At 41.4% G+C, this 13888-nt stretch overlaps 1 protein-coding gene and 1 pseudogene across 4 annotated transcripts in view; both read right to left on the minus strand.

The window, feature by feature from the left end:
- Positions 1-886: 886 nt before the first annotated feature.
- The window catches only part of IL36G (interleukin 36 gamma), a 212973-nt gene continuing 199971 nt past the window's right edge, over positions 887-13888 (minus strand). For all 4 annotated transcript variants that reach the window (XM_016949266.3, XM_063789402.1, XM_016949265.3 and 1 more), the window contains 4 exons: positions 11335-11488; positions 2919-3032; positions 2270-2409; positions 887-1176 (listed from right to left, as the gene is read on the minus strand). In XM_016949266.3, the coding sequence (XP_016804755.1) occupies positions 964-1176; positions 2270-2409; positions 2919-3032; positions 11335-11488 (621 nt within the window). In that variant the 3' untranslated portion in view covers positions 887-963. The remainder of the gene's footprint in view (positions 1177-2269; positions 2410-2918; positions 3033-11334; positions 11489-13888) is intronic.
- On the minus strand, positions 12989-13559 carry LOC100608321 (DNA-directed RNA polymerase II subunit RPB4-like; annotated as a pseudogene).

Here is a 13888-nt window from a genome sequence, read left to right on the forward strand (position 1 = left end):
CAACCTAAATGTCCAACAACGATAGACTGGATTAAGAAAATGTGCCACATATACATCATGGAATACTATGCAGCCATAAAAAATGATGAGTTCATGTCCTTTGTAGGGACATGGATGAAGCTGGAAACCATTATTCTCAGCAAACTATCGCAAGGACAAAAAACCAAACACCACATCTTCTCACTCATAGGTGGAAATAGAACAATGAGAACACATGGACACAGGAAGGGGAACATCACACACCGGGGACTGTTGTGGGGTGGGGGGAGGGGGGAGGGATAGCATTAGGAGATATACCTAATGCTAAATGATGAGTTAATGGGTGCAGCATACCAGCATGGCACATGTATGCATATGTAACCAACCTGCACGTCGTGCACATGTACCCTAAAACTTAAAGTATAATAATAATAAAATTAAAAAAAAAGAAAGCTTCATAAACCACAGCAGTTCTTCACCCAAACCAGCACCAGCATATGTAACTTCACTGAGACATAAGCCAAGCCCAGGAGCGGCGCAGTTTTCTTTTTGGTCCTCTCTTTCTGATGGAACATTTATATCTGCTTCTCCTTGTCAGAATCCAAAAGGTCTTGATACTCCCTCACAGAGGAATGTATCTGAAAATCCAGAGACCTGGACTTAAAATTTAAGAGTCACCACCCTCATTTTTACTTGGAGCATTATTAGCAATTATGTTAAGTAGAGCTTTCTTTATTATTTTTGTAATGGTGCCATATTTCAGCCACATGCTCATGGCAAGGCCCTCAATTTCCCTGGACTATTTTCCACATGGCCCCAGGGAGAGGGACCAGTCCAGCACTTAGGTCACTGCATGAATATATTGGGAGGCAGCAAGATACTCTTAGGTGGAAAGTCCAATAACAAATTCTCCCTGCCCATTCCAGGCTAAGATTACACTAAGATTTTCCCTGCATGGAGACCATCCTCCAAACCCAGCTGACCTTAAAACAGCATAGTTAACCCAAAGTCAGTAGTGTTGGCTTTCCCCAGTTCTTGGGTAAGGATGAGAGGACAGCCTCCTTCAGAGCTGACAGCGATGAACCAGCCAGGGAAAGCCACAGACTCAAAGGTGGAGTTCCTGCCACTCTGGCTGTGGTAGAAGAGAAAGGACTTCACAGGCTCGGGTTGGTTGTACAAATCCATTATATCCTTTTCCTGAAGGGTGCGAAGGAGACACCAGCAAGAAACATAACTGTTTGAATGTTTCACATTCTTTACACACTGATATTCCACGTCCAAGGATAGCATTCCCTACTCATTGAAGCAGCTTGGAGACCTCTGTTTCATATTATGGGATTGAAAATCATATAAATTAAATTCTTTTAAGATTATGGTTGAAACTCAGGCTACAAATTTTAATGGTTTTTAATGTGAGGCTCTGAAAAATGTGTTGACATGAAAGTTTTTGAGAATACAAAGCACTGATTGGGCCATTATTTGTTGTTCAGAAACAGAAACTTAAAGAATATTTATGTAACAGTTACTGTAAATTTCAAATTAAAACAGTTATTTTCTGTCAGGTTTCTGCACCTTCAGCACTATTGACATTTTAGGCAAGATGATTCTTTGTTTTCAGGGTCTGTCCTGTATAATAATATAGGATGTTTAGTAGCATCCCTGTCATCTACCTGATAAATGCAAGTATCACACCCCCATCCCAGGTTGTCACAACCAAAACATCTCCAGACATTGACAAATGTCCCTGGAGCAATATCACCCCTGGCTGAAAAACACTGTTTTATATCTTGTCATCAAGTTGAGTGTCTGCTTATGCTTGTTTACTGAAAAGGGTCAAGAGAGTTCCTGTAGCACACAGAGGCCTGCTATAACTATCTTTTTTAATAATGGAAAATTGCGATTATTGAAGTGTTTGTTACAGAGAATTATGTTTGTTCATTTAAAGTTGCAATGTATTTTTTGCCAAAAAGATGTTTTAATAAGTTCATCTACTTTGTGATAATTAACTGCTAAAATGTCCTTGCTGATTTTACTCTGTGTGTGTGTTCTATTGAAGTTAGACATCATCCTTGCCAAATTATTAATATTTTTGTAAGTTAAAATAATAAGTCATTTTAGTAGGTTTGTTTCAAAATGTCCCTGCAATTTTTCTTAGTCTTTCATAACATATACCAACCCCAAGGAAACCAAAAATAAAAATGCATGAGCATAATAAGTACATTGTCTTTTAAAAGATCCTAAAATCTGAGTTTCCATCAAATAAATGGCAGGACCTGTCTTCCACACTCACCTTCAGCTGCAGTGTGGGCTGGTCCCCGACTTTAGCACACATCAGGCAGAGATTGAGCCCATTCAGGCCCAGGTAGATGGGGTTCCCTCTGTCTTTCTCAAGGGTCTCCACATGTCGGCATGAGATTAAGGCAATAGTGACTGGGAACACGATGTGAAAAGTGGTGTTCAGGTGCCGTTTCCAGGGTGGTACCTCTGAGCCAGAGTTTTAAGGGAATCTGCTAACTGACACTCACAGTGCACTCATAGAATGGTCACCTCACCACCCACCACCTAACCCGGACCCCCATCCTATGTTTGGGGAACACTTTCCATTAGAAAAGTCAGTCTTTCATGGATTCAAAAACTGGTCCTCCCATAGATTACCCTCTTTGTCCTACTCTTACTCCCTGAAGTTTCTCAGAATATGTCTTCCACTGTTTTTCATAGGCTGACCCTTCAGTCTCCCTTACGCCTTCTCTCTCTCCTCTGACTTCATGACCATAGTCCCAGAACAACCTTATGCTCACCCTCTATTCATTATTGTCTGTGAGATGCTCCTCTCTGTAGATATGCCCGGTTAACAAGCCCACTGTAGAATAACATCTGAGCACCAAACACACAACAGCACTGGCCAAAGGAGCTGCCTTTCACAGACCGTGGCTACTCACCTGGAGACATACGGTCCTTCCTTGGGACTGCTATGAGCGTCTGGTCCTGAAGAACCCACACCCGATGATTGATATCCTGAATGCTCCCCCGCTGAGGTGTGTCAATTTTCAATGCTGTTGAGAAAGTCACAATGTAAATTAGTAAGAATGAGAGCACAGAATATCACCCCCTTGTCAATTTTTCGCCCTTCCATGAGGATCTTTACCTTTTTCCATTGTGGTGGTGTTGTTTCAGAACTGCCAAGGATAGGAGTCCTTTTATGTGCAGACCGACCCCAAGTGAGGACCTGAGTCAGTCCCAAGCCACAGTTTAACCCTGGGTCAGAGGAAAGACTGGTGGCCAGCCCAGCAGTGACCCCAGTCAGAATCTATACTCCCAGAACTCACCCAGCACCCTGACTTTGTTGGATGCAGTCTACCTCCAGCAGAAGCAGCTGCACCTATGAATCCTGCCCAGGCCTAGACCCAGAAACTCTAATATGACAAAGAGTGCCAAGGCCAAAGACCTGGAAGCAAAAAAAATCAGAGGTCACCAGACTTTCCAGCATAGGCCACACTGATAATCTGTTACGAAGGACCCTGTATCCCTACCGTTATGAACAATGGCTTCTACTGCACTTGGGTTTTCTGACAGGCTGTAACAGGGCCCAGGCCTTTTATCCACATGGGCAAGGAAGGAAGTTCTGCCTCACTAAGTCTGGCACTGCCCAACACTCAGGATATTTTCTAGTTCCTGATGCCAGAGGATTTAGTGACTCTTTATGTGAACAGCATGGTTAAGACTTCTCCAAGCAACCTGAAAAATGAGGGCATGCTAAACTTTTAAGAGCAGGAAATACAGTCACAGATACTGAGTTGAGAAACATTACGGGACTTCTTCCGGGTCAATGACTCATCTCTGATGCCACAAAATGAAACAATGGAATTATTCCTAAGAGTGGGAGCCCTCAGTAAGTGCAAGGTAGACTGAGGAGGGATGGGTCTCTCAAGACCTCTGTAGCTTCTAATCACTCCTGGTCCACAGGAACTATATTCTTGGTCAATTTCAGACCAGCAGCCCACTGACTCCAGTGACCCTCCTCCAGCTTCTCAGAGCCACTGTGCATGCTGCTTCTCCACGGGAGAAGGGAGTCTTACTGTAGCAAAGCCAGCTCCTGAGCACTCTAGCCACCTCAATGGACTCTAGATCACTATCTCTAGTATAGGTAGCGTGATAGTAAATTTTAAGTGTCAATTTGACTGGTTTAAGGAATACTTAAAGAACTGGTAATACATTAGTTTGGGGTAAGTCTATGAGGGTGTTTCCAAAGAAGATTGGTGTGTAAGTCAGTGTACTAGTGGGGAACATCTACCCTCAACGTAGGTGGGATCCATCCAACTGGCCGGGGGCATGGATGGCATGAAAAAGACAGAGAAAAGGTGATTTGCTGTCTCTCCTGGAGCTGGGGCATTCTCTCCTGCCTTTGGACATTATAACTCCAGACTTTGGACTCCAGGACTTAATATCAGCATCTCCCTGGGTTCTCAGGCTTTCTATCCCAAAGTGAGAATTACACCAGTGGCTTCCTAGTTCTGAGGCTTTAGGACTTGAACTGAGCATGTTACCTGCATCCCAGGGTCTCCAGCTTGCAGGTGGTCTGTCATGGGATTTCTCAGCCTCCAAAATTGCATGAGTTCATTCCCCTAATAAATCCCCTTTCATACAAGAGGTCATCAAAAAGTTCATGGAAAATGCATATTATGAAAAAACTATGCATGGATTTTGAATTATTTTGCACCAAAATAAACTCCTACTAACTTGTTATAAGATGTTTGAACAGGATCTAGTTTGAGGCACTAAGAAAGGTAAGACATCAGTTTGAAAAGAGCCCCTATAAGAGCAACATGAATTCTTCTAAAATTGAAGCAAGAACAAAAATCAAATTTATGGTGAAACTTGGGTGGAAGAATGGTGAAATCATTGATGGCTTATAAAAAGTTTGTGGGGGCAATGCCCCAAAGAAATCAGCAGTTTACAATGGACAACTCATTTTAAGAAGTGAGACAATATTGAAAATAGCACCTGCAGCAGCAGACCATCCACATCACTTTGCAAGGAAAAAACTAATCTTTTTGTGCCCTAGTTGAAGAGGACTGAATATTAACAGCAGAAACGATAGCCAATATCATAGACATCTTAATTGGTTCAGCCTACACAATTATGACTAAAAAAATTAAATTTGAAGCACAATGGCTCATGTCTGTAATCCCAGAACTTTGGGAGGCCGAGGCAGGCAGATCACCTGAGGTCAGGAGTTCGAGACCAGCCTGGTCAACACAGTGAAACCCTGTCTCTACACAGGTTTGTCAGTTGACCCTGCAGAACCCACTTATACAAAAAGTCAGCCCTCTTTATCCACAGGCTCAGCATCCCTCAATGCTGGTTGGTTGAACCTGCAGATACGAAGTGCCGACTCTGTATGTGTGTCTGTGTTTGTGTGCATAAACACACATCCTACTGATTCTATCTCTCTGGAGGCTCCTGACTAACACAGCAGGAAAGGAAGCCTGGCTGCCAGATGCCCCAGTGCTCTGAGCTCGCAGTACCTGACATTAGGTCTACAATAAAAGGAAGCTGAGGTAATACTGTTGATGCTCTGCTCCATACCTTCAACAACCTGAGTTCACAACTGCTGTTGGAGATCCTAGCATCTGTCAGCTTCACACCTCTAGGGCTTCCATCTCAGGGGCAACTTCAGTAAGTGGTGAAAGAAACTGGTAGACAAATGTTCAGCCACCCCATCCTCTGATACGATAACACTAAGGTTTCTCAGAGTTGCCCCATAGTAGTAACAAGATCACTAGCATTTTCTCTATTGGATCTCCTGGAATAATCCCCTGAATGAGCTCCCTGCATCCAGGATCTGCCTTGGGGAGAACCCAAACTAACACAGTAGTTTGGTGTTTGAAAGCAAAATACTTGTGTTCAAAAGATGTGCATTCAAAATTAGGTTTTGCAACTTTTGGAATTGTGTCTTTGGAGAAATTCTATCACATCCCTGATCCTCAGATGACTCATATGAAATGCATTACACCTTGCTGGGCTGTTATGTGGGTTAAAGAAGAGCATGAAAAGCTCTCCATAAGTGACAGCTTCCTGGAGCAACTGACCTAATGAGTCCCCTATGTCTGTCACCAAGCCCCAGATTGACCTGTTTATCTCAGTCAGCATTTTTGCTGTGACTACCAATAGATCATCTCAGATCTCGGTTTTTTTGCAACTTCATCAATGACCTATCTGGCCAGCAGGAGAATTTCCTTCTGTTTACACCCTGTCTCCTTCCCAGATATTCCTACTGCATGGTATGATATAAAAGGCCATTAAAATTTTGTCCAGGGAGCCCCACAGTCATCTCCTCAAGAGTGTGAAATCATGTATAGCCCAAATTTAAATGTGTAGCAGGTATCCCTGAGTCAAAATTAGAATTTGGTATCACGCTGAGTTTATAAAGAGGAGCTTCCTCAGGTCTCCATTAGCATAAGATGATTTCCATACTCAAAGAAGAAAGTTCAGAGCCTATGACATCAGCTCCACTCTCTCTGCACAGAACTGAACCCACATGAATATCTTGGGGGAAGAGGCCCAAGGTCCTTCCATAGGTATGAAGATGCAAACAGACAAAACATATTGGTTTGGATGCTGCACATATGAATGCAAACTCATTTGTGACAACAGCTAAGATGTAGGTCCTTTAAAATTCTTATTCCATCCCATAGATACTTGGAGCTCTATATGGCCTGGGTACTTAGGCCACAGTGCCATCAGTGGAGGTGGTGAGGGCTGTGGTGATACCAGATTGTTCAAGACCTGTACTTATTTCTCTCTAGCATGGAGGAAACATCCTTTATAGCCAAAAGGGTGAATGCTCCTGAGAAAGGACACTGAGCCAAATATGATGAAGGAAACTTCTCACTCTGCAAGAAAAGAATTCCACAGGAGTAAAGCCTAGAGTTGCAGCCTTCTCTCTCTCTTCAGCTATCCAGAACTAGACCTGTCTTGGGATTTCATTCCTTTGTCCATCCCTATCTATCCTTCATTACTCACTTCAAAGTTTAATATAGTCACCTCTACCCTGCAAATCTTTCCCAAATCCTATAGCACAATTTCCACCATTTATTTTGGCTACTATTATTCATGTATTGCCAAATCATTAGATAAAATTTTCCTTGTTGTGTACATCTTTAATACTTAAGGTGTACTTTATGGATGATACATTGGCATTATTTTGAAGCTTGCCAGAAATGCAGAATCTCAGGTCCTACTCCAGACCTACAGAACCAGGATCTAAAATAAGGGAACAGTAAAACCACTATATGCTCTCTGCTGATATAGTACACCTTATGCTCAGTACTGTAGTCACACCAGCACAAAAATAAAGAAGTCAGTGCACAGGGTTGGGGCTGGGGAGGTGGCAAGCTCATGAAATCTAGATTGCCTTTCTCCAACCTCTAAGAACCATGGAGAGGACTGTCCTGGCACTGAACAAAGGAGAAGAGTGAAAGAAAAAGAAAAGAAGCATTTCTGGAGGGCTGTGGCCAGGGACAGACTCTCACAAAGATTTTCACACTAAATACTCATAGCTTCATTGAGCTAAAAACAATCAAACTGTATTCAATTTTATGTAGGCTAAACTCATTCCACAAGAAGCAAAAAGAAAGTCTCTCTAGAGGAGGGAAGAGTCACTCAGATACATTTTCAAAGGCACAAGCCACACATAGTTGAAGATTACCAGGCATATGAGTAAACAAGGTCACAAGAACAACAAGAAAAAAGAAACAAAGCAAACAAAACAAGATAACAGAAACATATCTACACAAACTTCACATTTTGTAATTTTTTTACACACAGCTTAAAGCAACCATCCTAACCATGTTTAAGAAACAAATGAAAAACATGAAAATATTTTTCTAGAACAGAAAACTATGGAAAGTGACAGATTTGATGGAGTCAAGCAGAACCTCTATGACTGTATGATAAGTAAATTAAATTAAATAAGCTAATAGCTATATTTAGCAGTAGGCATCACACAGCAGAAAAGAGAATTAGCAAATTTGAAGACAAATGAGAAGAAATCCAGATTGGAGCACAGGCACAGGAAAGCCAGAAAATACAGAAGAAGGTGGAAAAAATGTGGAGAAAAAGGTGAGAAGGTGCAAGCTATTGACTGGAGTCCTAGGAGGAAAGATAAAATAAGGCAGAGTTATTATTTGAAGAGAGAATGGCTGGGAATATTCTCAAATAATAAAGACACTGATTCACAGTTTCAAAAAACACAATAAATCTCAAATAACATAAATGTTTTAAAGATTCACTTCTAAACACATCAGATTGAAATTTTATAAAACCAAAGGCAAAAATTAAATGTAAAAGTAGCAGATAATAAAAACTCATTACCTTCGAGGGGTGCAAAAGACTGACAACTGACTTCTCAATTACAACAATGAAAGCCAAAAGACAATAGAATGATATCTCAAAATGCAGAAAGGAAACCTTCCAATGGAATTTCATACTCTGCAAAATTTCTTAAGTTTTTCAGATTAAGGGAAAATCAAGAACTTTCTGAGACAGAAACTTGTGGTGGCAGGTTAAGTATATCAGTCCCCTCCCTCTTGGAAGTAAAGCAGTTTGTCCTCACAGGGATGAATACATAGCCTGGGTGTGGGTTTGCTCTCCTACATTCAGAACCTCAGCTATAACCACTATCCAGGGGCCTATGGAATCCCATGCAATACAACATCCAACCAGGAAGTCCAAAACAACATAGCATCTAACCAAAACACTGGCCCTATAGTGAAGGAAGAGCTGAAACAGGTCCATGATCATTAAGTTCACTTAATGGTATACTAGTACATTTTTAATAACTGGCTCTCCAGAAAAAAAAGAAAAGCCCTGATTTGTAGTATTTGTCAATTTTCTTGATGTAAATACTACTATAATGGGCAATTTCAAGTTGCCAACCGACTCAAAAAATCCTGAAAATGTAGTAATTGACCCCGCAAAGTCAGTATAAGCCTGCTCCACTACTTCCCTGGACTCACTGGTCAACCCAAAAGTAGCAACCTGTTGGAGCATTGAATGGCTTCCTGGAGGTATACCTGGAACACCATGTAAGTGGTAATACTTTGGAAGGATGGGCTGCCATCCAGCAGTATATGTAAGAGGAGGTATAGCTGCTTTTACATATGAAGATAGGGAGGTATATGTGTGTAATATTTGTGGAACCCAAGTGATCCATTTGGACACCTCTTGGTATTCCCTTGAATAACTAAATGTGAATAGGCATGCAGTAACCCCAGCTCAAGAAGTACATGACCGCCAGAGTGGGGGATTTGATCACATCCCCAGGAAAGCCACTAAGACCTGCCAAGCTATTAGTTGAGGGTAAAGGAAATTTAGAATAGACAGCGGAGAAAAAAGATGATGAGAACAAACTGTTGGCCCAATTATAGAAATGGGTGCTGTAGTCCATTCACTAACATTCCTCTGCTAAGTTTCCCTTCAGGTAGACACCCATGGGAGGCATGGATGATCTGCTCCCAAACATACATAGAGGATGGGGTCCATGCAGCACAAGAGTGGATTGTGAGCATGGAGGTGTGACTCTCAGACTTCCCTTTAAAAGAACCTGTTACAAGGAGAACAGTTGGAAGACAACCTCAGCTGCTGCAATTTTGGGTTCATGGCAGTGCTCCTGCCAAGAACACTCTTTTCTTGGACTGCTCCCAGCCAGTGATGGCAGTCTTTCCTACTGATGTGGAATGCCTCTGCAGCCAAGTTTTGCTCTAGGGCTCCCCCATGTGCCAGGTTGAGACTTTCTCAGAGCTTCACAGGTGCACTGCAGTCTGACGCTCTTCCTACCCACTCCTCCTTCCTTCTCTCTCTCTCTCTCTTTTTTTTTTTTTTTTTTTTTTTTTGACAGAGTCTCAAGATGCTCTGTTGCCCAGGCTGGAGTGCAGTAGCATGATCTCGGCTCACTGCAGCCTCTTCCTCCTGGGTTCCAGTGATTCTCCTTCCTCAGACTCCCAAGTAGCTGGGACTATAGGCACGTGCCACCATGGCTGGATAATTTTTGTATTTTTAGTAGAGGTGGGGTTTCACTGTGTTGGCCAGGCTGGTCTCGAACTCCTGACCTCAAGTGATCTGCCTGCCTTGGCCTCCCAAAGTGCTGAGATTATAGGTGTGAGCCACCGCACCTGGCCTTTCCTTCTCTCTTTTCTATCATTGGTGTCAGTCCTGCCTCACAGTCTGAATGCTCTCCCTACCTACTCCTGATCCCTCTTTTTTGCCCTTCAGGCATGTCTCCCATTAAATCTCTTAACATCTTCTCATCAAAGCACCCAAACTGACATGACATATCACCATGAATCCCAAGAATGTGAATAAGCAAGATGTAAAAGAATACATACAGTATTATTTCATTTATATAAAGTTTAAAGCATAAACAATATCTATTTTAGGGGCATATACATAGATGGTAAAACTATAACAAAATTTAAGAGAATAGTTACCATCAAATTTAGGATGACAATTACATCTGTGGGGAGGAAGAGAAGAGGATAGAATAGAGGATGGGCATACAGTTCTTCCAAAGTTCCTAGTAATGTTTATTCATCTGGGTGAGTTTATATAGGTCTCTTTTGTTTAGACCTTAGATATATTTGTTACAAATATTCCTTCTTACCTACTCAGTATTTCTTTTACACCATAGAAAGAAAATGGATTCTAAAGCAATTTCCTGGATTTCCTGGAGATGATCAGGACAATACAACAATAAGTATTCTTGTTTATTGTCTTTTAACTGTTTTTGATATTTACCTCCATATTTATTTGAGTTTATTTCTGTTCTTTATTGAGTGTTTACATAATCTCATTACTTCATTAAATTCTTAGAGAACCTTTTTTAAAAGCCATATGTAAATCTAAATAAAACAAAATAAGCTAAAATAATAAATATTTAAAAGGCAGAAATAAATCAGACATCAGTAATAAAGATGAAAACATAAAGCCAGTTATATGAGAAAGCCAGAAAGTCTTTTATCTAAATCTTACAGAAGGAAAAAGTAAAATGAAATCCTTTATGACCATTTTAAGCATAAAAATACTATATTAAAATTTAAAGACATGGACCCACGAAGAACGAAAACACATAGTCCCTCTCCATAGACTTGGATTCCAATCCAAGGCAATGTCAGAGCAAGGTCCCACAGGCAGAATGATGGTTCATCCTTCCAGTGCAGAAAAGGAGGGTTGCTTTCTCAGTCTATGGCCTCCAACCCATTGGTAAAATTGACAATCACAATTTGCTTAAAACAGAAAGAGTATTAATAACAAAAGTAAACTATCTTAAATTCAAATAACAAGGGGTAGACCACTTACTTGAAAATAGTTCACTCAAAGACCATGAACACAGCCTGAGTTTTCCATATAGTCCAACAATTAATTTTTTCATCATTCCTCTTGGCTCTGCTATTTTCATCTCCAGAAACAAAAGCTTCACATAAACGTAGTCTGTTTTCTCAGGCTTCAAAGTCTTGTTACAAAACAGAATAGTCATTATTTCCTGCTGCTCAGAGGAAACCAGTTTTTACTCTTTTAATTGTTTTTGATATTTACCTCCATTTTTCAAAGTACTATGAGTGTGGTGCTATTTCTTGATTTTTCTGTTTGAGCCATTATGTGTTAACATCCTTCCATGGAAAATAGTTTTAATTGTCATACACAACTCATCTAACTCCCTACTACACAAACACACACACACACACACACACACACACACACACACACTCATTCATCCATGCATCCTTCCAAAATATTTACATCATGATTTTGGATAGTGTATACACTATTATTGCAATATAAACATTACTGACAATTAGGCTATATAGTAAATTATGATTACCTTTTGTCTCCTGAATAACTTAATGTTTTCTCTAGAATTAAGAACTGCTGGTGGGGGCCAAGATGACCAATGAGAAGCAGCTGCAGTGTGTGGCACTCATGGAAAATAACAAAAAGGGGTGAGTAAATACAGCACCTTCAACTGATATATCCAGGTACTCGCATTGGGACTGATCAGGGAAACAACTCGACCCACAGAGAACAAACGAAAGCAGGGCGAGGTGACAGTCCTCCTGTTGGCGACAGAGAGCCAAGGGAATCCCCAGCACCCCGCCAAGGGAAGCAGGAAACCACACTTCTCCCATGAATCTTTGCAACCCTCAGATCAGGAGGTGGAGTGAGCGCACGTTACCAGGACCTGGGGTCTGACACAGAGCTGCTTGAAGTCTCTGAACAGCAGCTGCTCAGGCATGCACAGAGGCCCAGGAACTTTACATACTCCTCAGGCCAGGTGCAGTGGCTCACACCTGTAATCTCAGCAGTTTGGGAGGATAAGGCAGGAGGATCACTTGAGGCCAGGAGTTTAAGACCAGTCTGGGCAACATAGTGAGACACACCCTCTATTTAAAATAAAATTTAAAAAAATTTTTTTTTAATTAGCCAAGAGTGGTGGTGCACATCTGTGGCCCCAGCCATTTGGGAGGCTGAGGCAGGAGGATTTTTTGATCCCAGAAGGTTGCAGTGAGCCATGATTGCACCATTGCACTCCTCCAGCCTGGGCAATAGAGTTAAGACCCTATCTCCAAAAAAAAAAAAAAAAAGTCTCAAACAATAACAGTGGTTTAATTCTTCCTTTGGCATCTAGATAAAACTGGTCTTTCTCTATAAAGTCTACTATGTTCTGGTCTAGTTTCAAAACGTATAAACATACTGAAATTAAAACATGAAGTATTAAGAATACAAGATAACGTGGGGGCCAAAAGTCATGAATGAGGGAGTCAACAGTGTGGCTAATATGACACCCCCTCCCACCCGAGCCACCTCACACTTCCCAGGGCACACTCAGGAAGCCACTGGCAGCCACTGCACAAGGCTGCTCCAAGATTACATGTCACCTGGACCTACGAATTATTTGAAACAGCAACCTAACCCAACAGCAAGTTGGGCTGTTTTCTCCAAAGGAATTCCCAACTGTCTTCTACAATGAAATGTCTATGCAAATCAGCCCCAGACCCTGTGGGGCCATAGTTTCTCCAAGCAGCAGTGATGTTTAGGGATTAATACTGAAAGCTGTGCTTTGTCTGGATATCATCAAGAACCTGCTGCAGCTCCTCATCTTCAAACCACCCCTCCAAGTTTGGGATTAGAGCCTTGGACTCCTCAGCAGTCTCTGGGCAAAGGTTGGCCAAACAGACCAACTCAAATTTATGAAGGTTTTTCTAGAGTAACAAGCTACGAACACTGGCAATGGTCTCTCTGTTTTCGAAACCATTGAAACGGCCTGTGTAGTTTCATTGTTTTCATGAAGACTTCTGAGAGTTCCTGTTCATCCTCTGCACTCTCGTTCTATTGCTTTCGATGTTCCAGAAGCATATGAACTTCTAAATTTAGAAGGGTCTCCGCTGTTTCAAACTCTTTAGGAAAAAGGAGCTGTGAAGTGTCCTCCTCTACATCGTCAGCCCGTGGATCGCTGCCGCCTGCTGCCATTGCCGTGCCGCGTGCCACCACCCACATCCTTAATTTCTTTTTATTGCTAAGTAGCATTGAATACACCACAACTTGTTTATCTATTCACTGCTTGATGGAAATTTCGGTTCTTTCCAATTTGGGGATATGAAAAATTTTATTTGAGGATGTGAACTTTTTATACAAGTCATTTTCCTTCAGTTTGCTTTTAAATCACTCAAGAGAGAACAACTTTACAAAAGTAAACGTCAAAAAAAGCAGGAGGTATGTATTTTTACATATCTCTTTATTTCTATAGAAGCATATAGATCATTCCAAGCATGATTAATTTGTGTCTTTTTACACACAAAACTCCACTGGATGGTCCAGAAGAGTGTTTCCCGTGTTTACTTAGAAATTAGCACTC

The sequence above is a fragment of the Pan troglodytes genome, chromosome 12 (genome assembly GCF_028858775.2).
Source record: "Pan troglodytes isolate AG18354 chromosome 12, NHGRI_mPanTro3-v2.0_pri, whole genome shotgun sequence".
NCBI lineage: Eukaryota > Metazoa > Chordata > Mammalia > Primates > Hominidae > Pan > Pan troglodytes.